This window comes from Cyprinus carpio, chromosome B7 (assembly GCF_018340385.1).
Source record: "Cyprinus carpio isolate SPL01 chromosome B7, ASM1834038v1, whole genome shotgun sequence".
In the NCBI taxonomy this organism is placed as follows: Eukaryota; Metazoa; Chordata; class Actinopteri; order Cypriniformes; family Cyprinidae; genus Cyprinus; species Cyprinus carpio.
The window spans coordinates 8129421-8152141 of record NC_056603.1 but is presented as its reverse complement, the minus strand read 5'-3'; the positions used below and the strand labels follow the sequence as shown (position 1 = coordinate 8152141).

Below are 22721 nucleotides of genomic sequence, written 5' to 3'. Positions count from 1 at the left end.
AACAGCGCATCCTTGTGGCGCGGATGAAACAGAAGAGCATATACAGCATACAGTGATATGGAGAGACACAGAGGAGACTGTTGACAAAGAAATTATTGAATGAAGTTGTTATTTTTGTTTTCATCGCTTACAAAAAGTGTTCCCGTCGCTTCATATAACCCAGATTGCACGTCTGATGGCAGATGGAGTATTCTGACGACGTCTTTCATACCTTTTATGGACCTTGACACTGTTATTTATTTGGCAGTCTATGGGACAGTCACAGGCCTCCCGGTTTTCATCCAAAATATCTTAAATTATGTTCCAAAGATGAACGAAGCTTTTACGGGTTTGGAATGACATGGGGGTAAGTGATTAATGACAAAATTTTCATTTTGGGGTGGAGTATCTCTTGAAGTAACAAAAATGTTTTAATGGTTTTTGTTTTAGTTTTTATATAACTTTCAGGCAATTTGCCTTGGATTGTCCCTTGCAACAGCCCTTAATGAGGTAAAAACACATAACACATGGCCTCTCTTGGCATTGTGTTTAATAGACCGCTTCTATGATTCTAACATGAGCAATCTAGCTTTTGCAGTGTGTACTTGTGTTTGCTAGCAGCCAGTGTGAGTTTGACTGAATGCTGTTCTGTCATGCTGACACGGAGGGCGTGAGAGGGAGGGAAAGAGAGAGAAGGTGTGAATGTGGTGATAAAGGACAGTATTCTTCTGCTTGTGTGTGTGGGTCTCAGCAGAGAGTTCAGTGGGTTAGAGCAGAGCAGCGAGACCATGTCAACAACACGGCCAGTACTGAGTGAGCGGCCCCCTTATCTCCTGCATCCTCTGCTTGCTTGCTTGCTTCTTTCTCTGCGTCCACCTGTTTTTCCCTCCCTCATTGTTCGTCGCTGTTTACTTTTTTCCTCTCGGTTTCGTAAGCTATTTTAGCTCTCATTCAACCCTTTCATTCTCTCCTCTGATCCGCAACACCTCTCTCTCTCTCTTTCTGTCTCTGTCTTTCTGTCTGTTCTTTCTATTCTTCGAGTCAAGTCTACTGTGACGGTGCCTGCGATAACCCAACAGACAAAAATCTACTGAACAGGATGTGTATGCAAAAAATGTCTTTTGCATCTGCAGGATGTTTTGATACTTTTGTTCATCAGTTTTTCTGGTGTGTATATATTGTCTAACTGAAAAAAAAAAAAAACACTTAGCAACGACATGTCTGTGTTTTGTTTTGTACTGAAAGAGATGTTAAAGAAAAGTTGTTACCAACAGCACAGAATTACCGCAATTTACTTCCACCATGATTCTTGACATTACACGTGATAACTCTAAAAGTCTGAGCTTAAAGAAAGTCCTGAGTTTCCCACTAGTAATTTTGACTTGATGATTACCTGCTCAACTCATGAACTGAATTCACCATTAATGACCATTTACAACAGACTCACAGAAAACCCAATAGAATTACATTGCTAATGTAAAACAAGAAGTTCATCCGCTTAGAAAAGTAGTCCCACTTTAAAAGGGACATTTAGTCAACTTTACAGCTCAAATAAGATGTTTTCATTGAATAATTCATGTAAGTGCTTTAATAAAAATACAGCCCTTAAATTTGTGTTTTAAAACCCTCTGGAACCCTCTGGCCTGGTTTACTTTCATTGTAAGTACACCACCATTCAAAAGTTTGGGGTCAGTAAGATTTCTTTTTAAAAGAGATTAATGCTTGTATTCAGTAAGGATGTGCATTGAACTATTACAACTGACTATTTATAATGTTACAGAAGATTCTGATTCCAAATAAATGCTGCTCTTTTGAACTTTCTGTTCATCAAATAAGTTATAGCCTATTAGAATACTACTAAGCACAACTGTTTTCAACATTTATAATAATAAGAAATGTTTCTTGAGCAGCAGATCAGCATATAAGAATGATTTCTGAAGGATCATGTGACACTGAAGACTGGAGTAATGATGCTGAAAATTCAGCTTCGCTATCACAGAAATAAATTACTTTTTAAATTATATTAAAATAGAAAGCAGCTTAAAGTAGTGTACTGTATAAATACAAATATTGCCTGGGCGAAAAGTCAGATGTTTTGAACTCAAAAACATTCCTTTAAAGTCACGTGTGTGTGCGGGTATCAGTCAGTCTAATTGTAGTACGTGAAGTGTGTGTTGAGTGTCTGTTCTCTCCACTGTAAGAGCCACTGATAACCTTCCTAACCTGTGTGACAAGGACAGGAAGCTCTTCTCCCATAGGAATGCCACACACACACAAAGCCTTTTTTCTCACACACGATTCTGCTTTTGTTTCTTATGAGCAGGAACGACTAGTTTTAATAAACATGCCCTAGGTTAGCAGCATGCTATGGTAATGTATGTGATTTGTGAATGGATCCACCCATCATTACGTCAGTGTGTTTCCGCATTTCTTTTCACATGGAAACATGAAGCCCGTAAAAAAAGCTAAAGCCCAACTGGCCTCATTTGTTTACATGTAAATAGCCATTGGCGTGGCTGGCTGTTTAGAGATGATGATAAAATGGTAATTAGCGTCTGTGAGCCGTTTAGTCATTTGTTTACATAGAAAGATTTCAAAGGAAACTCCCTGAGATTCCGCAACAGCCAAATTCTCCTGGAAATTGGAAGCTCTAGACACGTCCTCTGCTGTGCTTTGATCTGACACGGTTTCCTTTGGAAACAAGCGTTTCGGGGTGGGATTTGGATCCGGACCGGTCTATTCATTCTCATTAGAGTCACTTGTTGAAGATAGAAGAACAAAATACCATCTCTCTAGAAATTCAGTCGTCAGAAACCTTCAGATGATTTACACAGCGGAAGAGAGCACTTTCATTAGGGCTCTGAAAAAACAGGAAGAGCGGCGAGCAGAGTAGATGAATGAAGTGTAAAAGAAGAGGATGAGTTTCTACTTGTAGAAGGTAATTTATTGAATGAAGAAACACAGTGAGAGTGTAGCGTGTGGTTGGATCCACACCTGTGCCAGTAAATGCCAGCCTGCTCCCGAGGCAGCCAGCATACCCACAGAAATTTTCATGAGAAGTGTGGTTTTGTCAGTGAATGTCCTGAAGCGAGAGGTTATAGTGGCAGATTAAGCCAGTCATTTGTTTCCCATGATGCATCTGTGCCCTCTTTGCTGATCCGTATAATTGACAGATTTTTGCAGGTTTGCTCTGCCACAAAGAAAGTTAAAAATATGAACGTTTTTATTGTATAACATGTTTTAACACCGGATGTGCATTTTGCTGATTAAATGAAAACAAACTGATTACAGTCAATGTGACAAACCATTTGCAACCTATATTTTCTTTTTTTGTAGTGTGACATTTATGAATGAGACTGGAGGATATTTAGTGAAAAAAGGAAAGAACTGATTTTGCATTGAATTTTGTAGTCAATTGAAAAGAGTTACAAACCAGAGTGGAGCTAAATGGAAATGCAAAAAAAAAAAAAAATATTCTGAAAAAAAAACCCTGACCAAAAATGTTTCCACGAAAATATTAAGCAGCACAACTTTTGTCAACATTGATAATAAGAAAAAATGTTTTTAAAACGGTTAAAGCAGTTATTTTAAATTATTTAGTATTTTTTATATAATATTTAGTTTTGTTTACTAAAATGACTTGCAAAAGTGTCTTTTATTAATTAGATTTTGTGAAAATAAATAAATAAATAAATAAAAGCTTCTTAAAAATAAAGTCAATTTATATTTTACCTCACACAATTTATGTATTCTGGTTTTAAAATACTTATTGGTTTTTAGCTGTGTTATGTTTTTAAATTTATGTTTCTAATATCATGACATCAAATTCTCTTTCTTTCCCTCTCTGTCGTTCTCCAGGTTTAGCGATGACAAGGGTTATGTCCTGTACCCTCAAATCGGGGATCGTCTGGACCTCATTTGCCCAGCGTCTGAGCCGCCCGGTCCCCGCGCCCCAGCCGAATACGAGTTCTATAAACTGTACCTGGTGTCGTCGCGGGATCAGGCAGACAGGTGTGAAGTGACCGGAGCCCCCAACCTGCTTCTCACCTGCGATAAACCCAACAGTGATATGCGTTTCACCATCAAGTTTCAGGAGTACTCGCCCAACCTGTGGGGTCACGAATTTAAAACCAATCAGGACTACTTCATCATCGGTGAGTGCGATTTGAGTCAAAGCATGTCTCTTGTTTTTAGTTCAGGCTAGTCGGTTCTCAGCAAAGTCGTAATCTTCTACTGGGATTCGGCTGATTGTGACTTTTATCAGCTGGAACCATCTTGTGTTGGGTTGTGTTACTGGGGGTTGTTTTTAAAACAGTGCACAGTAGCATGGTGGGAAAGAGGCCAACGTCAACGGAAGCCCGTCAATATCAACATTTCAAAAAGTAGATTTGACACAGGAAAGTGATGCCCTAACACGCTTAGATCCAAAACACGCAATGGGCGTGTTTTTAGCATCTATTGCCAGAATTCCCCCAGTTACAGAATTCCTGGAAAAGTAAGTGCATTTTAAAAGATTTTCCCATCTGGCAAAGTCATGGAGGTGTAATAAATTGTTAGGGAAAAGTCATAGAACATTATAGTGAATATATGTTTGTTCGTTCTAGTTTGATGTCCCTCAGTTGAAGCACACTCAAATTATTATTTTTTTTGTCATTTTTGACACATTTGTATACTAAAAAGTATATTTTTGTTGTCACAAAACCTGAAACTGCATTTGCAACCAACATTTTAATTCCATATGGTTCCAAAAAGGATATTCAGCTGGAAAAAATGTAAGTCTGGGCTCAATTTTATCCATCAGGAAATGATTTGCTCATAAAATCAGACGTTAGTACAACCCTGGTTTGTATAAATGAATCATGCAGAGTAAAACCATGTGTATTAAGAAAGAAAAAAACATGATATGATATGATAATGATATTTCCACCCATTTTAAGTTCTTATTCTCCAAAGAAAGGCTAGATTTTTGTGATTTTGTTATTTAAATAATAGATCGAAAGGATTAACAATGCAGATTTATTTCCACGTCCTTTTTAAAAAAAAATCATATTTACCAAGGGTGCCAATAATTCTGACCACGTCTGTACACTACTGTTAAAGAGTTTGGGGTCAGTAAGATTTGTTTTTGAAAGAAGTCTGTTATGCTCACCAAGACTTTATTTATTTGATCATAAAAACAATAAAAACTGTAATATTGTGAAACATTATTACAATTTAAAACAACACTTTTGTATTCTTAAATATTTTTAAATGAAATGTATTCCTGTCATGGCAAATCTTAATTATTTCAGCACCATTCCTCCAGTCTTCAGTGTCAAATGATCCTTCAGAAATCATTCTAATATGCCCATTTGGTGCTCAAGAAAAATTCTTATGAAGAATGTTGAAAACAGATGTGCTGCTTAATATTTTTGTGGAAATCATGATACATTCGTTTCCTTTGTTACGTATAAAAATTCTATTTATTTGAAATAGAAATCTTTTGTAGCATTACATCTATCTTTAATGACAGTTTTATCCTTGCTGAATAAAAGTAATAATTTCCATTAAAAATATGATCTTACCACAAACCTTTGAACGGTGGTGTATTTTATTTAAATATATTACTTCCAATGATTTGTACCTTATGTATGGAAATCTCTCCTAGCGATATCTATAATATAATTTTTCTAGAAAAATCATGGACTAGTCAAAGAAATTTTATTGGCTAAGGTGTGTGAGCCCTTTATTCACATAAAGAAAGAATGGATGTGACCCAAAAGAGAGATGGTGGCTGCATAGATGTGTCATATTTTCTTTCACCAGGGTTAGTTATCACTCAAATTGTATTCATACTTTCAAAACCACATAATGATGTGATCCGCATTTCAAACACAGGAGATAAAAGATCGTTGGTGCTTAGGAGCCTGAGGTTATATTTTAGTGTTTGTTTTTATGACATGTGCAAAGTGTGTGTGAAGGTGTGGCGGGTGTCTTGTGTCTAATATTAGTAGTTCAGGTCTCGCAGACACTGTGTCCAAGACTAAGATAAGAATCAAACTCCTTCCACCGGCTCTTTAATGGGCAAACAAGTGTGAGTTTTCTGGTATGTGGATGTCAGGAAGAATCCAGGGCTCTTCCGTGTTCTGTTAAGCCTTAACGTAGGTGTCAGTGACAATCACACACACACACACACACACACACACACACACACACACACACACACACACACACACACGCTGCAGGCTTTATCGTTGTTCCAACAGGCCCGACGAATCGATCGACAGGCTGTGCCAGTCTATGAGTCCTCAAATGCAAGGTCAGAGGCACACACACACACATACGCTGCGAGATGAAAAAGAGAGCGAGAGAAACCATCAAACAAGCATCCACACGGAAAAAAGGAGAAAAGTGATTTTAAGGGTCATTGAACATTTAATTTAGTGTTTATGTGTGTGCATACGTGTTAAAAATAGTTGTGTGTGCGCGATTTGGGTGCATTTATACAGCATCTGTCATGACCGGTTGATGTTCTATTTTCCAAAAGAGTGCACATTTGATGGCTTCTGACATCTTCATGCCCATGTGTTGGCGCATATGTGTGTGTGTGTGTGTGTGTGTGTGTGTAAGGGTATGTGTACATTAGAGATTTGGACCTTAGGGAGAACGGTATTAATTAACCTACCTTAACATGCGCTAATTTATTCAGCCTAGCTCAAATGAGCTGGAACAGGAATGATTCATGAAATCGAGAGAGAACGAGAGAGTGTGTGTGTGTGTTTATGTGGAAGAGAGCATTGACAGGTCATTATGGCTGCTCCAATCTCGTTGTCTAATTATCACATGGGTCACGAAGACGCCCTTAGGTCACTAATAATAGTGTTTACAAACTCTCACATGAGTGTATTTAAAGGAATAGTTCACCCCAGAATCAAAATGATCATCATTTGTTAAACAATTGTCATCATTTACTCACTTTCATGTCCAAATCTATGACTTTCTGCACTATACAGTAGGCTATATCTGTATCATATGTGACCCTGGACCACAAAACCAGTCATAAGTGTAAATTTTTCGAAATTGAGATTTGTGCATCAACTAAAAGCTGAATAAATAAGCTTTCTGTTGATGTATGGTTTGTTAGGAGGACAATATTTGGCCGAGATATAACTATTTGAAAATCTGGAATCTGAGGGTACAAAAAAATGTAAATATTGAGAAAATCGCCTTTAAAGTTGTCCAAATGAAGTCTTTAACAATGCATATTACTAATCAAAAAGTAAGTTTTGATATATTTACAGTAGGAAATTTACAAAATATCTTCATGGAATAGCTTAGTGTACTTATTGTTGTCATTTTTTTATCTATTTCAATTTAGCTTTAATTTATTTTGAATTCAGGTTTAGTTTGATTAATTTTAGTGCTTAAACATTTTATAACTAAATGGTATAGAATTTTATTATCAGTCATTTACTTGCCATGCAATGAAAGGGTATCAATGGTGTGGAATTTTAGTATCTATGCATAACCATTTGTTTACAGTTGACAAAGTTATCAGTAAAATTTTGAGAATTTTGTATTTACAATGAAAATAGCACCCAATAGCAACGTAGTCTAGTTTCATTCTCCTTTTTAGTCCTTTTTGCCATTTGACAGCCCTAGGTCACCATGTGCTTTTGTTGTAAAGCATCTTCTTTTGTGTCCCATTAAAGAAAGCAGGTTTGGAATGACATGAGGAGGAGTACATGATGACACAATTTTCATGTTTGGCTTAGCTATTCCATTAAAGCATGATTTTCCTTGCTTTGCAGTCATTCCAGTATCTATCTTACAGCAGATTTGCTCGTAAACACACACACACACACACACACACACACGTTGCTGTCAGTCAGCGTGAGGGATTTGAGGTACCTGACTGCGGAGCTGCTCTGTGCTTCTTATCGCTGTGGCATTGCTGTGGCAGCGGACACAGACAGATGGCTAACTGTCACTCAAACTGAGAGAAGAGAACTCAAGAGGAAAAGAGGATGAGAGAGTGAGGGGAGAGAGGAAGAAGAACAAGACGGACAGACGGGTCTTACCAGGGTTTACTGTGTTTCTCCAAAGAACAGCAGCTCAAGACACACACGCAGATGCCAAAAATCTCTGTACGGTTCTTTTACGACTCTGTGAATCATCATCTTTGTGCGTGTACGTGTGATGCCTTGAGTGTTCCATGGTGCCGTATTGTTCTGATCCGTATTAATTGCTTCTTTTATGGTGACTGTTTTAAGATTTGAGTGAACAGAACAACAACAGAGGGACAGAAATAGAAGGAGGGAAGGAGAAGAAAACAGAAAGAAGAGGCAGTCGAAGAGCAAAGGGAGCGAGGGATTCAGAGAGATCTATATTTGATGAATATTTGAACGTTTTAAAGCCCCCAGACCGAAGTTTTCCCTTCTTACTGAGACAAAAGCTAACCACAAACACCAGGGAGAAGTGAAAGGTAAATGAGAGCGAGAGAGCTTTTTACACTTAAATTCCCAGCAGCCTCTATCTTCTGCCAGCGGTTTTTGGCTGAGTTGTTTTTATCAGTGCACATCTGGCTCTTGTGATCCGATTGGATCAGAAGAAATTCATTTCGCGCCTTTAGCCAATCAGAACATTTTGGTGCAGACTGATGAGCACAACCATTCCCTGAGTGATGACAGTGAACAGAATAACAATGGCAGTAAGGATTCAAGGAACATCAAGGAAACACACACACATATATACAGATGAACATGTGAGCAATGTTGACCGAACCTTGAAAGATTGACGATCAAATCATGCTGAACAGAAGGAATGTGACATACATACTGAAATAAATGGTGCTTGAAAAGGTTTTTTGAGTCAGGTTTGGCCTTCAGTGTGACGACCAAAAGTCACAGGGCATTTAAAACCCAAAATCACCTACCAGAGATTTGATTCTGATTGTGAATCCATTCCGATTTCAGTTTGATTCAGTTTGATTCTGATTCACTTGGGCATATAGGTCACAGTTTTTGTCTGTTTTGCTTACATGTGAAAGTAATGTTTTCCAAAAATATGAATTTTAAAAAATTAGAAGCAGTGCTAAAATGCTGTTCAGTTGCTATCTAACACATATAATCAGCACAACCAAAAGCTGCTCTGTTAAAATGTCCACTTTTGTACATTGTTCTTTTTTCGTAACAATGTGTGAAACTATTATACCGTTCTAAATGCAATTTATAATTTCACTTAATAAATAAACTCCCATTAAAGAGTATAGGTTAAGAGAGTCACTTGTTTGCAATTGAGACTATGCTGGTTGTGGTGTTTTTGATTCACTAGAAGGAACTTGTTCATAAGAGTTGTTTGTGAATTCGACTCCCCTTGTTGCTTTGAATGCTTTTGATTCTTAATTGGTTCTTAAGAGTCATTTATTTGTGTATTATCTGATTACTACTGCACCCTTTAACGTGAAGATGTTTTTAAGCCATTACTTAATGAGACACGGCTTTCCATCTCGTCACATATAATTCAGACTGCAAACTCAGCTAAAATAAGTCTTTTACCGCTGGGCTGTAGATGCAGCAGAAGGTGCTTCGGCATTGAAAAGCAGTGCAGAAAACACTGACAGAGTAATCTTGGGACTTTAATAATGTTTATCAGTGTCGCTCAAATGAAGATCGTGACTAATCAGAAAATCAAAGTTTTTGCCCAGCTCTAGCACATTCTGTGGAACAGAAGGAAAAGGTTTGGGTTTAAAGAGTCTGTTTGTGGAGAGTGAGTAAGTGAATGTGATGGGTCGCCTCACCAATTTATGTCAAGAATCAGAACAGCACCGTTTATGTGTGTGTGTGTGTGTGTGTGTGTGTGTGTGTGTGTGTGTGTGTGTGTGTGTGTGTGTGTGTGTGTGTGTGTGTGTGTGTGTGTGTGTGTGTGTGTGTGTGTGTGTGTGTGTGTGTGTGTGTGTGTGTGTGTGTGTGTGTGTGTGTGTGTGTGTAACAGATAAAGTACAACATGACCAAAACCAACTTATGACATTTGAGGTCATCTTAAAGGGTATTATTATAACTAAAAATGAAAAATCAGTCACAATTTACTCCCAAACCTGATTTACTTTCTTCTGTGGAAAAAAAATGAAGATACTTTATAATAGGATTCCATTTGTTAACATTAGATAACTACATAAGTAAACAGTGAAAAAAAAACCTTATGCATTTATTAGCTTAAGTTAAGTTTTATTCTAATTGCAACTAATGCATTTAAATCAGAAGTAATGGAACTGAGCTAACATGAACTTACAATAAACGGTAGTTTTAACGTATTGCTCGTTGTCATTTAAAGTTAGTAAAGGCATTAACTAAAGTTAACTAATTGGGCCTTATTGTACAGTATTACAGTCTTCAACATGTGCAACAGTTTTTGCTTAAACAATGACATTCAGTGGTCAACATTTTTGAAAATGTTTCTGTTTTGCGTGTTTTCTGCAGAAGAAAGAAAGTCAAAGTTTTGCAAAGACATGAGGGTGAGAATTTTCTTTTTTTAAAGCACTTTTTGTATAAACTACCTCTTGAATTTTTGAAAAAGGCTTGCTTATATGTTTCTTCAAATTTACTAATATTGACAGATTTGTGTGAGGGCTAAGTTTAAGGTTGCAGTTTAACAAATTTGATCGCTTGTGTTTAAATCCTTTGAAATATTGAGAAACCAAAGTGTGTGTGTGTGTGTGTGTGTGTGTTTATGTTTGTGGATGGATGGATGGATGGATTGGACAGATAGTCCCCAAAGGTCAGACAGAAAAAAGACCACACTAATTGGATTCCAGCTAGTTAACATTGTGTGATTCATTTAACCTCACACACACACACACACACACACACACACACACACACACACACACACACACACACACACACACACACACACACATACACACATACACACATAGCCTCCGCTTTCTCTCTCTCTCTATGCAGTAGCAGACAAAGCCATCATTGTGCCTCATTCTGCTGAGGAACCACTTGTGGAGGGATGTGTTTCCCGGGAACGGGGTGGGGGCGCTTATCCAGCGCTCTCCATGCCATTGACCCTTGACATCGCCTCACTAGGCCGAATGCAGAAACACGACGACATGGCCGCAATTTAGTGTGCGAGATCACGTAAACATGACCCGTTAATAGCAATAATGAACAGAGAGCACACACATACGCACACAGCTGCCACAGCGGCTGGAGTGTGTGTGAATGCACAGTGGAAAACAAATGATCCCTCTGATATTAATTCACACATGTGAAACACACAAGCTCATGTTGTAAATCTCTTTAGATCATCTTCATAGATCATCTATTCATCAAGCACACAATCGCATGACAAACACACTTTTTGGGTAAACAGACTTTAGGCAGAGTGGATGTTTACTGTGTGTGGAGGGAGATTAAAGAGTTGGGGTGGGATTGGGGTTGACCAGCTGTCCACGGAAGAGACAGACAGATACAGAGAGAAAGAGTGAAATGGTTGCAGTGTGTGCTACTGAAAAAGCGAGAAAGGAATTAAAAATTCTGGTTCAGATTCTGATTCTACTTTTTAATTCTGGTTGAACAGTCAATGTGAAATCAAAGCTGAGTCTATTTACTTTCTTAATGGGCGTTGCTGGTCATGTTATTACAAAGAAAGAAATGTTTGTCCTCGCAATCTTTAATCAAATTGTGTTGACTTTCTCTGCTTCTGAAATAATGATGCTGAAAATTCAGCTTTGGCATAAAAAAATATAGTTTGAAATATATTGAAAAAGAAAAGAGTCAAAATATTTCTCAATGTTACTGTTTTTACTGTAGATTTGATCAAACAGTTTTAGCCTCGAATAAGATTACATAACATACTTATAAGATTATATAAGATACGAAAAATAAAAAAAAGGGTGGATTAAATAATCTACAGTTGTTTTGTTGTTGTTAAATATCCTGTTTTGCATGGAAATCTGACACATTATGGCAGTAAAATGGGTTATAAATGCTTTCTGTTAATGATTACATTAGTTGTTTCAGTTCTTTGAGGAGACTGATTTGTGAGTCCTTTTGTTTAATTGATGCAATGAAAAGAATTTGTTTGTGAGTTGGACTAGACTGATTGTGCTGCATTTTTGTTTATTTTGTGGTTGAATAAGAGTTCTTATTCTCCCAAGTTTATTTTCTTAATTCCCAATCTAAACTCGCACTGTGTATGCATTAATCTCACCGTTCATTTGGCTCTTTCCCTTTCTGCTCTCATTTGTTGTTCCATCTCCTTCCAGATCTTCATCCACTCATCTGTCCCTCAGATAAATCTTTTAATCTTAGTTTATTTATTTTCTTTTAAGCTAGTGTATCTTACCAGCACAAAGTAGTTTCTTCCCCTTATCTGACCTCTTCTGTCGTCTTTCCTTCTTCCTACCCCGTTTTGGCCTCCATTTTTCTTTTTGGCAGATTTCTCATTCTGCCGTTCTTGATGCCAAAGCCATAATTCACCAAGCGCACTGGCCTGGCGTGCCAAGATTTTAATAATCGTTAAAAATGCAAAGCCACACTGGCATTTTTGAGTGTGTGTGCGTATGTGTTCAGCTCGCCTCACAGTGCATGTGAGCATTTCAGCAAAGCTCACAACCTCACTGATAGTAGGTTCAGAGTTCTCTAGAAGCGTTACACTGAGAGCGAATGATGCGCCACAACTAGAACACTCTCGTTATGATCATCAGATCTCTCTACCCTGCAAATACATGAAGTTGCTTCTTTTTTTGGGATCAATGTCTGATCCAGTTTTTTCTTTATTTAGCTATGAACCAACCACAGTTTTTATTTTTAGAACCTTACAAGCTTTGGCAAATGTGGCAACTAGTTCTTTCTCAGATGTGCTCATTATGTTTCTTTTCCCAGCAAAACGGATATAAACCTGTGCATGGCGACTCCCGAAAATTGTGTTAAACCAGCCAATCAGATTTTAGGTTGCCAATTGAAGAAAACTCTACTTTTTTGTGCAACATACATCGGACTCAAGATTTGGTGTATACACTTTAAAGGCTTAGTTTATCTAAACATTTTATTCTGTCATTATTCTGTCACCCTGTTGTTCCAAACCTGTATGACTTTCTGGAAAATCTAATTTTGCAAAATGCATTGCTTAGACAGTAGTGTTGTTTTTTTTACAGTAATGTAGTTTTTGTCTGTTGTATTAAAAAAAACCTTCAAAATATCATCTTTTATTTTCTGCAGAATGAAGTCATACAGGTGACAGAATGATCACAAAATTTTTGGTTGATCTATTCATACTGCTTTTTTAATATATCAGCATTGTCATCCATTTAGCATTTTTTTTTTTTTTTTGGCCACAAACCAACCACTTAGACAGGAAGAGACTTGAAAGTTTTGGAGATTGTAAACATGATGTTCCCGTGGGACAGATAAAACCTAAGTACCCTGACTTCCTAAAAATGCAGCTTGCCAGTTTGAGAAAACTCTTGGCACTTTTTGCACAATATGCATTCGTCTGTGAATCCGGTCGTACCGTCTGAGGCTGGGACTATTCCTGTTATAATCAACCAATCTGTAGCTGGGTTTCCATCACACTGCCTTTATGCGCATTTTGAAGTATCGCATCAGAATCGAGTGATGGAAATGCTGAATTTCGAATAAAAATGCTTTAATGCGCAAAAAAGTTTTTACGCTCGCTTGAGGTGTTTTTTGACTTGTGCGAAAAAGGGTTAATGGGAGATGGAAATGCATTTTGCGAAACAATTCCTCCAAGCACATAAAAAATTAATATTACTTTGCGCTATGGGGTGGTAAATCCTGACTAACCAGCGGACCGATCTTGTTCCACAGCATCTAAAATGTTGGTGCCAGTTTATCAGGAACTGATGATTTTGTTCTCTTTGACTCGTTGGATGGAAACGGTGCTTGTTCGCAAATGTTTTGTGCGATATTCCAATTTTGCGCACAAGTTAAATTTGCAACTTTGGATGGAAACCCGGCTTTTGAAGCTTGAAGCCGAATGCTGAAAATAGAATAGGACAGAACCCTACCGTCACCACAGCCATGGCAGATTAAATCAGGAGTCGTTTAAAAACAAGACATTAGCAGGGTATGTTCTGTCCTATGGATTAATATGCTCTTCTACTGACTAATGAGCTCTTTTGAGTGCTAATATTCCATCCATATATTTACAGCTGTGCGAACGAGTTTATTAATATGGAGTAGAAGATGCATGTCTCAGCTGGGTTTGTGCCACTGCACCTTCTGCTCAGTGCGTGGAGCCTGTTCCTCCCCTCTGAAACCAGAATTGTAATGCATGCAATTAAGGAGTCTAATTAGGGTAATTAATTCTGTGGGAGAGAGGAACCCAACACTCCTCCATTCACGGTTATAGATCTGACTTAATCCCTGTGCCCTACACTCCAAACACAAAGCTGTCTCAGATAATGGGGGCCAGGGACTCTGTGCGTGTGTGTGTGTGTGCGTGGTTCCACTGTCTTCTCTCAAGCTAACAGACTGCTCTCAAACTCAACGGCTCTGCAAACTCCTCAGGCATGGAAAATGAAGGAAATGGGGAAAGGTATGATATAGATCATAGTGAACGACTCTTTTTGATGATTCATTTGACTCGATCCACAAAGCAATTGTAAAGGAGAATTTTGAGTAGAACTGTGAGGTGTTGAGGATTCAATACCACACTTGTATTTTTCAACTGAAATGAACTGTCCAAATGATTGATTCATAAATGAATTGGGCGGAGTGTTACATTTACATCTTTTTTTGTTTTTCTGTGTGTGAGGAATTGTAGCATTTGTACATCTGTGTATATCGGTCCTCAGTGGAAAATGAACAAATCTGTGTGTCTAAATGAACCGAATCATTCAAATTAATTGGACGTCCCGTATAACTTGTGTTTGTGTGTCTGGTTTTTCAAAAGGAAAAATGTGTTTCTGGAAACTATTCAGTCACAGACAGAAGAAAAGGCATTGTGTTTGTGTAGGAAACTATAAACTATATTAATCTCTTTCTCCTGTTATATATTTCTCTCTCTTTCACACACACACACACACACACACACACACACACATACACACACACACACATATTAAGATCCAAACCTTTAAATATACTTACACATCCTGTAATTTTAGCAAAACTAGCGTGCTCTTGCTCACACAATGTGGCTTTGGATATTATTTAATTTAGTTCCTTTACATAAACACAGACCAACACTCTCACACACTCAAACACATCCAAGAGATCTTCCTCCCAGCCTTCCAAACCCTCATTCTTCTATTCCTGCTCCAGTCTGTGAATCCACAGAGGACAAACAGACAACAGAAAGTATGTCACATTCAGCAAATCAAACCACACAAACAAGCTTTAATCAAACATATTTCATGTCACAGTAGGAACACACACACACAGACACATTTGCACACAAATCTTAGTTATCCCTTTCATTCTCTTTCCCACAATCCATCATCTCTATTTCGGCTCATTCTTTCTGTCCATCTCCCTCTTTTTCATTCGCTCTCTCTGTCTCTCCCTCGAGCCCTATGCAGGCACAGATGTCAGGATACATTATTTCAACTGGCTACCTCCCATGTTTCTCCTATTTCTCCTCTCTGTTACTTGTGTTCTCTTTTCCCCTCTATCCTGTGCTCTCCTGGTGATGGTGATGTTTGGGTTTTTGTGTGTCTCGGATATACAAATGATAAAAGAAGAGCTAAAAACTCGACAGGATCTCTCACAGAAGGCTAACATTTTGTCCCTAGTTGGTCTCTCAGTCTGTCTCTCACTTCACACACACACACACACACACACACACACACGGCCAGTGAATTATGGTTGGCTCTAGAATCTGTCCAGCCCTAAAGTACTCCAGATGTTGGACTGTGTGTGTGTGTGCGGTTCTGGCTGTTCTGTCAAACAGAAGGGCCAAAGTGAATTCAGGTTTTGTTTTGTTTTTTTTACCCTGTGTGTTGAGACGTTATTTCGTGTTTGGCTTCTAGGCACACACTGCTGTACTCGCCGCTTTGCTCGTTTGGCAGTGTTCTGCTTGCTTTCATTAGAACCTGTAATTAAAACGACAGTGAAATGTGATTACAGTCTTTAAGATGTTCGACTGTGTTCTGCACACACTGAAATAGGGTTGGGCGGCACGATGGTGCATACTGTGCAATGGTAGAAATGTGTCAGGCGGTTGAGATCCTGTAGTACTGATTTGTGAAGTTGAATGCTGTTTTTGTATACATATGTGAGTTCAAAAGTTTAAGGTCAGTAAGAAATGAACACTTCTATTCAACAAGGACACATTCTATTGATAAAAAGTGACAGTAAAGACATAACGGTACAAAAAAAATATTTTTCAAACAGGGCTCTGAATCGGTCAAGGAACGAAAACCGGAAACGAATGAAATTTTGACAGGAACAGAACCAGAAACTAAATAAAATTTTATTGTTCCGAACAGAATCGAAAATTTTAAATGGCCATTAACCGGTTAGAGTTTATCCGAGGATAGTGTAACAGATCACACGCACCTGCAGCGCTTCTGTGAACGGAAAAAACTGAATAAAACTTACTGAATATAGGCTTACAAAAAAGTAATATATAGGCATATACACAAAATATATTTTACTTAAATCATTGACAGATTAACAAAACAAAAGAACAAAATGTGTGAGTTAGTCTACGGTTCATTGCAACGTGTTCCAAAGGTCTCAGAAAGGAAAACGAGACGGCAGTAGTTTTCTTTATTTTGCAAAAGCTTGAGAGTTTTGAATGATGTCTTACTTCTGTCTGAATAACCAACCAGTGTTGGTATGACCATATTGGGCCGGTGCCTCACGCGCACACAGACACAACATATGAGACATTACAGCCTGTTCATTATCAAAATAAAGCACAGTTAAAGAAATGTAGAAACAGTGTTGGGGAAAGTTACTTTTAAAAATAATGGATTACAATATTGTATTACTCCCTAAAAAAGTAACTAACTACATTACTTGGTTACTTTTTGTGGAAAGTAATGTGTTACATTATTTTTGCGTTACTTTTTAAATCTGGGCAGGACTTTCTTGTTTGTTTTTAATATAAAAAAGTTATATTCTTGGCAAGTGTAAAATCCTTTCCACACAAAAAGTGAAATGAAAAGCCTCAAGCTGAAGGAAAAGTAAATTCACCATCGGTACTGTAGAACACAGAAGTTTAGCACACTTTAACAATAATAAAAGAAGCACAAATATTTATATTTTGCTTATTAGTATGGTTCAGTTGAATCATCGAAGGTCAGCAGCGAAGACATTGGTTAATAAAATGGGATTAAATACATAAAGTATATTTGTGTTATTTAACATTTAATTATTGCAGATTTGCATCATATTCTGAGTTGCATTTCACAGTTTTTATTAATTTTGAGGAATACTGATTTTTTGTGAGTGAGATGAATCAATGCATGTTCACATTTATTCTACATCTACAGTAACATCTTACTCCCGATTTCTCTCAACATGGGGACAGAAGAGAGCTGTCAATCAATAAATGGGAAAAAAAGTAACTGGAGTTACTTATTTGAAAAAGTAAAAGATATTGTCTCGTAAATTAAAAAGTAATGCGTTACTTTACTAGTTACTTGAAGAAAGTAATCTGATTATGTAACTCACTTTACTTGTAATGAGTTAAAAAGTTACACTGCTCCGTTGTACAATCTGTTGCGTTCAGCGTGACCACCGCCACACTGTGCTGAAATAGCCAATGTGAAGGATGATGTTTTACGACTATAAAAGTACAATGCCTAGCCTATAATAAATAATATTTTAGCATCCAGATGCATCGCGAATATGTAAACATTTGGATTCATGCCGAATAAGAGAGGTAGGCATTAGTTTCACCTTAAATGCAGCAAACATTTTTAAATATCTTAAAAACACTTTAATGTCTTTACAGTGTTAATAGATTTTTTCTGTAGTTTAGTATCCTACATTTGGCCAAAATCTAGAAAAGGTGATGCTGTATTGGCTGTGAATAAGCGCAGCAGGTTAAGATACCAGATTTTTTTTCTTTTTGAGTAAAGAAAACGCTGTACTTTATTATTATTATTATTATTATTATTATTAGCCTATTATAGGCAAAGAAAATTGTTTTGAAAAAATAATGTTATTAACTGGTATTTCTTCTTCTCGAACCGGTTTCGTAACAGTAGTACTACAGAGGAACGCAGCAACAGAAACATTAAAATATAATTCTGTTCGGAGTGAACCGATTGATCTTTTTTTTTTTTTTTTTTTTCAAGCCCTGGTTTCAAATACATGCTGTTCTTTTTAAGTCTCATCAAGGATTCCTGAAAAAAATGTATCATGGTTTCCACAAAAATATTATACAGCACAACTGTTCTCAACCTTGATAATAGTAAGGATTGTTTCTTGGGCAGCATATTTGAATGATTCAGGAGAATCATGTGACACTGAAGACTGGATGGCTGCTGAAAATTCAGCTTCGCATCACAGGAATAAATACAATTTTAAAATCTTTTAAAAACATTAAAATATTTTACCAGTCCAAAGATATGTATGCCTTTGTGCAGTGGCTATCGTGATTCATCCAGTCATGTTTGATTATTTATTGTTAATCTTTTGTTTTAAACTTTTTGATTATCATTGCAGTGTTTTTGCGCTATTATAGATTATCGTATTCATTTGCGTCCATGAAGTTATTATAAATAAATAAATAAATAATCTGAAGTGTTTTATCCTATTAAACATTTTTGTGTGGTTGTGTGGAAATTTCAGCAATTATCTTGCCATATATATCATTACAGTTATACGAAATTATTCATGATCCACCCACCTCTTGACTGAAACCACTTTAGCTGTCCCCCGTGTGCCTGTGTGTTTGCCGTTTGGCTTTGATATGACCCAGAAATGAACAGTCCACCAGAATTTTCCGCCACACTCTCCGCTCTGTTACTCCTCTCCTGTTTTTTCAGTCTCATACTTGCCAACATCTTTCTTAATATAGCAACCCCCTCCTTCCCTCTTTCTCCATCTCTTTATCTCTCTTTCTTTCTCCCTCCCGCTTTCTTTCTCTGAATGCCATCTCCTTCCTCCCTTCAGACCATTGACCCACTTCTCTCTTTTCTTGCTCCTTCTCTCCCTCCACACTTTTGTCCTTCACCTCGACAACTTCTTCGTCTCCACTCTTGAAGTGAAAGTTGTCCGGAGGGCAAACAAATGTTTTGGCTGTGTTGCGTCAGCGGCGTGTTTCGTGTGGCAAGGCTAATTTAACAAGTTGTTGAGTGTGTGGTGCAGCAGGTCAAGGAGTCTAAGAATGGATAGATGGATAGATAGATAAATAGATAGATACATACATACATACACAGGCAGACAAGCCTATGGATGGATGACATTACAGATATCTAGGTGCCCATAAACAAATGTTAAGCATCAAATGCATCAAATCTCCCCCAGTCCTCTCTCACTCTTTCTTTCTCTTGTCTTTCTTTAATTAAAATTCATTGGATGTTTAGGCTCATGCAGACATGACTCATCCGGTTTTAACTGAACCCACACAGTGTAAGCAGATATATCCAGATTCCTGTTGCAGTACACAACGCATAGATCCACACGCACGCCCTCCGCTGAGGTCTGCACTCATGCGCTGTTGCCCACAGACATGACCCAGTTATGTTGGATGTCCTTCCTCCTTTCTGACCCACATCCTCACTGTCAGCCCGCCACTCTTCCGAGATTACGAAAGATCCGTGCTTGAACGCCGATGACGTTCTTTCCGTAACCCCACATAACCTAGGAGTCCTGCGGAGATATCCCATCATGCCTTGCTCCACTCTTGTGTTCTGAGATGAAGTGTTGCTTTCTAAAATGCTGCTGTCTGGAGAGGCCTGTTGGTAGCAGTTAGGCCAGTGTATATTTATGTAATGCATTATGATATTCTTAATTCATTAAAGAAGAATGCATTATCTTAAATGCAAGTCTTGCAAATAATGCACATTGTAATAGAGTACAGTTATTTTTCAATTGTTATATTTTGTGGTTATATTAACAGTTACACAATTTTGTTCATCTTCAAGTTCCTTAACGGTGTAATATATATATATAATTATTATATATAATATAATTATCTTATATTATATGCATTTATATTTAGGTTTGTTTTCTATTTATTTAAAAGATAGAAAGGAATAGGACGATGACTCAATGTGTGTGCCATTGCATTATGGCTCTTTTGCACCAAGCATGTTCCATCAAGTTTATTTAATCTGTTTTTTTTATTTTATTTTATGTAATGTATTTAGAGGCTTTATATGATGGAATTGATATTCATACAGTAGATCCCACAGCTCATTTACAGTCCAGCAGATTTTACAGTCTGAACAGGATTAGAGCTGTCTGATCTCATTACATGAGCCACCAAATGCTTTATTTGTTTACACGCTTATTTATAGACTCATTTAAACCTTATCTGGAGGAAAGGATGAGGGACTTTTTAGATCGGTCTCTGTCTCTCTTTCTCTGTGACCTCTGCCCTCGTAAGCTGCTTTCTTCTCTCGGACACTTGCTCTGCTGGAGTTTTTATTTGTGTTGTGTGTTTACTCATACAGGCTGATGGGCTGGCAGCTGGAAGTGGAATGGTTAAGAGGTCAGACGGGTTAAACTCTCTCTAGTGGTTCACGAGTCTGCCTGGCAGGCCTCCAGCACCAGCCTTTTCTTAGTACTCGACCACTGGAGCCTTTAACCTCATACTCGCTCTGACAAACTACAACATCCATTTACAGCATGGAAATGTATGTGCTGGCAGTGCTTGTGGTGTCATGCTTGCTTTGGATTCAGCTTTGTGACTGAAAGTGTGTGTTTTCGTGTGTATATAAGAGGAAGTATATGTGCTCCTTGCGTGTCTGTGGTCGGGTCCCCCTGAAGAAGCTGGCAGCACTATGCCGCCCCGGGGGCCGATCGAGAGAGCAATGACCGTAATCTGTCTGGATGGGTGGAAGAAACGTGAATAACTGGTCACAAATGAAAATGTCATTGTGCATATAGGAAAGATCATGCAGGGTTGTAGCTAATAGGGTCAAAGGTGGGAACGACTCTAGGGGTCCACAGGTGCAGAGGGGCCCTCAAGAATGTATTTAATGTATTTGATGTGAGAATATAAGAAATATTGCATGGTCGATAAAAATTAGCAACAACTGACACTATTTGTGGCGTGATGTTACCACAAAAAAAAAAAAATCTTTATTACAAGTGAGGCATTTACAATGCAAGTGAATGGGGCCAATCCCTAACTGTTAAAAATAAATTAAAATTGTAATACTTTCAATAGTATAGCCACATAACAAACAAGACTTTAGTGTAAAAAAATCCCTCATAAATTTTCCACTTCATTGGCACGTCAATGGAAAGCAACAAACCCTAAAATAAAAAAAATAAAAACGTTATAGCTGAAATAATGTAAGTATACAGTTATAACAGAAGAGTAAAAGTAAGTGCTTTTTTTTTTTTTTTTTTTTTTTTTTTTTTTAGAATTACAGAATAATAAAATTAAACACTACCATTCAAAAGTTTAGGTTTGGTAAGATTCATTTTAGTTTAATTTTGAAAGAAGTCTCCTATCTTACCAAGGCTGCATTTATTTGATCAAAAGTGCAATTTAAACAGGAAGATTGTGGAATCGAACTAATTAATTTTTTTTAATATTTCTAATTTCTAATAAAAATATTTTAATATATTTAAATTGACTCCGGTCTTTATTTTTACTTGATCCTTTTAGAAATTATTCTAATGTGTTGATTTGGTGCTCAAGAAACATTTATAATTATTATTATCACCATTGGAAACAGTTGTGCTACTTAATATTTTTTCCAGAAACTGTGAGACATTTCTCCAGGATTCTTTGATGAATAGAAAGTGAAAAAAAGATAGATTGATAGTTTTTTTTTTAAACAATAAAAGTATTTACTGTTGCATTTGATAAATTTAATGTGTCCTTGTTGAATAAAAGTATTGATTTCTTTCTTTCCAAAAGAATCTTACCGACCCCAAACTTATAAACGGTAGTGTGCAATGCTTTTAAAACCCTCTGAATTCAAAAATAAACAATTGGCAGGTCAATTATTTTTTTGTCGTAATTATGCTACAAATGCTGTCGATTGAGCTTATCTTGTATTAAACCAACAATATTCCTTAAAAATTGTTAATTTACAAATGAATTAATATTTCAGTCTGTGGTCTCCTCAGAGAAGTACTGAGAAATGTTCAGTTTTGTAATGCTTCAGTATAAGTGGGTATCAGAAAATGTATTATCCTAACATTTTGTTTAAAAAGGAGGCCCAGCTCAATATACAGTCAGGAGGTCCAGAATTCCTAGCTGTGTGTGTGGGGAGGAGATTATATATACGCTCTCGTATGTCATTTATGTTTTAAACATGTTTGCTTTTGACAACTGTATTCTAGTGTTACTGTGTGCGTGTGATCATCTGGGACATTACGAGCTGCAATTCTGCACCATTGCCAAGACTGTCAGTGTGATATACTCATGCCTACCTCAAGAGGCTCCTTAATCTGTCCTGCTCACACATACACACACAATCTGATGTTAGCCTGTGCTGCTTTATCATAGACTCACACAGGGACATTTAAAATGACGTTGTCTTGTCAGACACGTGAAAGTCGTCTACAGCACATGTCGTCTCCGTCCTCTTGTTTCTCTTCTGTGTATGTCATAAACTGACCAATCAGAGCGCAGAACGCTCCACT

At 37.4% G+C, this 22721-nt stretch overlaps 1 protein-coding gene across 1 annotated transcript in view; it reads left to right on the top strand.

Annotated features, from left to right (window-relative positions):
• LOC109105608 (ephrin-B3-like) overlaps positions 1–22721 on the top strand; it is a 75619-nt gene that overhangs the window by 38021 nt on the left and 14877 nt on the right. The window contains exon 2 of the mRNA XM_042727003.1: positions 3838–4133. Coding sequence (XP_042582937.1) covers positions 3838–4133 — 296 coding nt within the window. The remainder of the gene's footprint in view (positions 1–3837; positions 4134–22721) is intronic.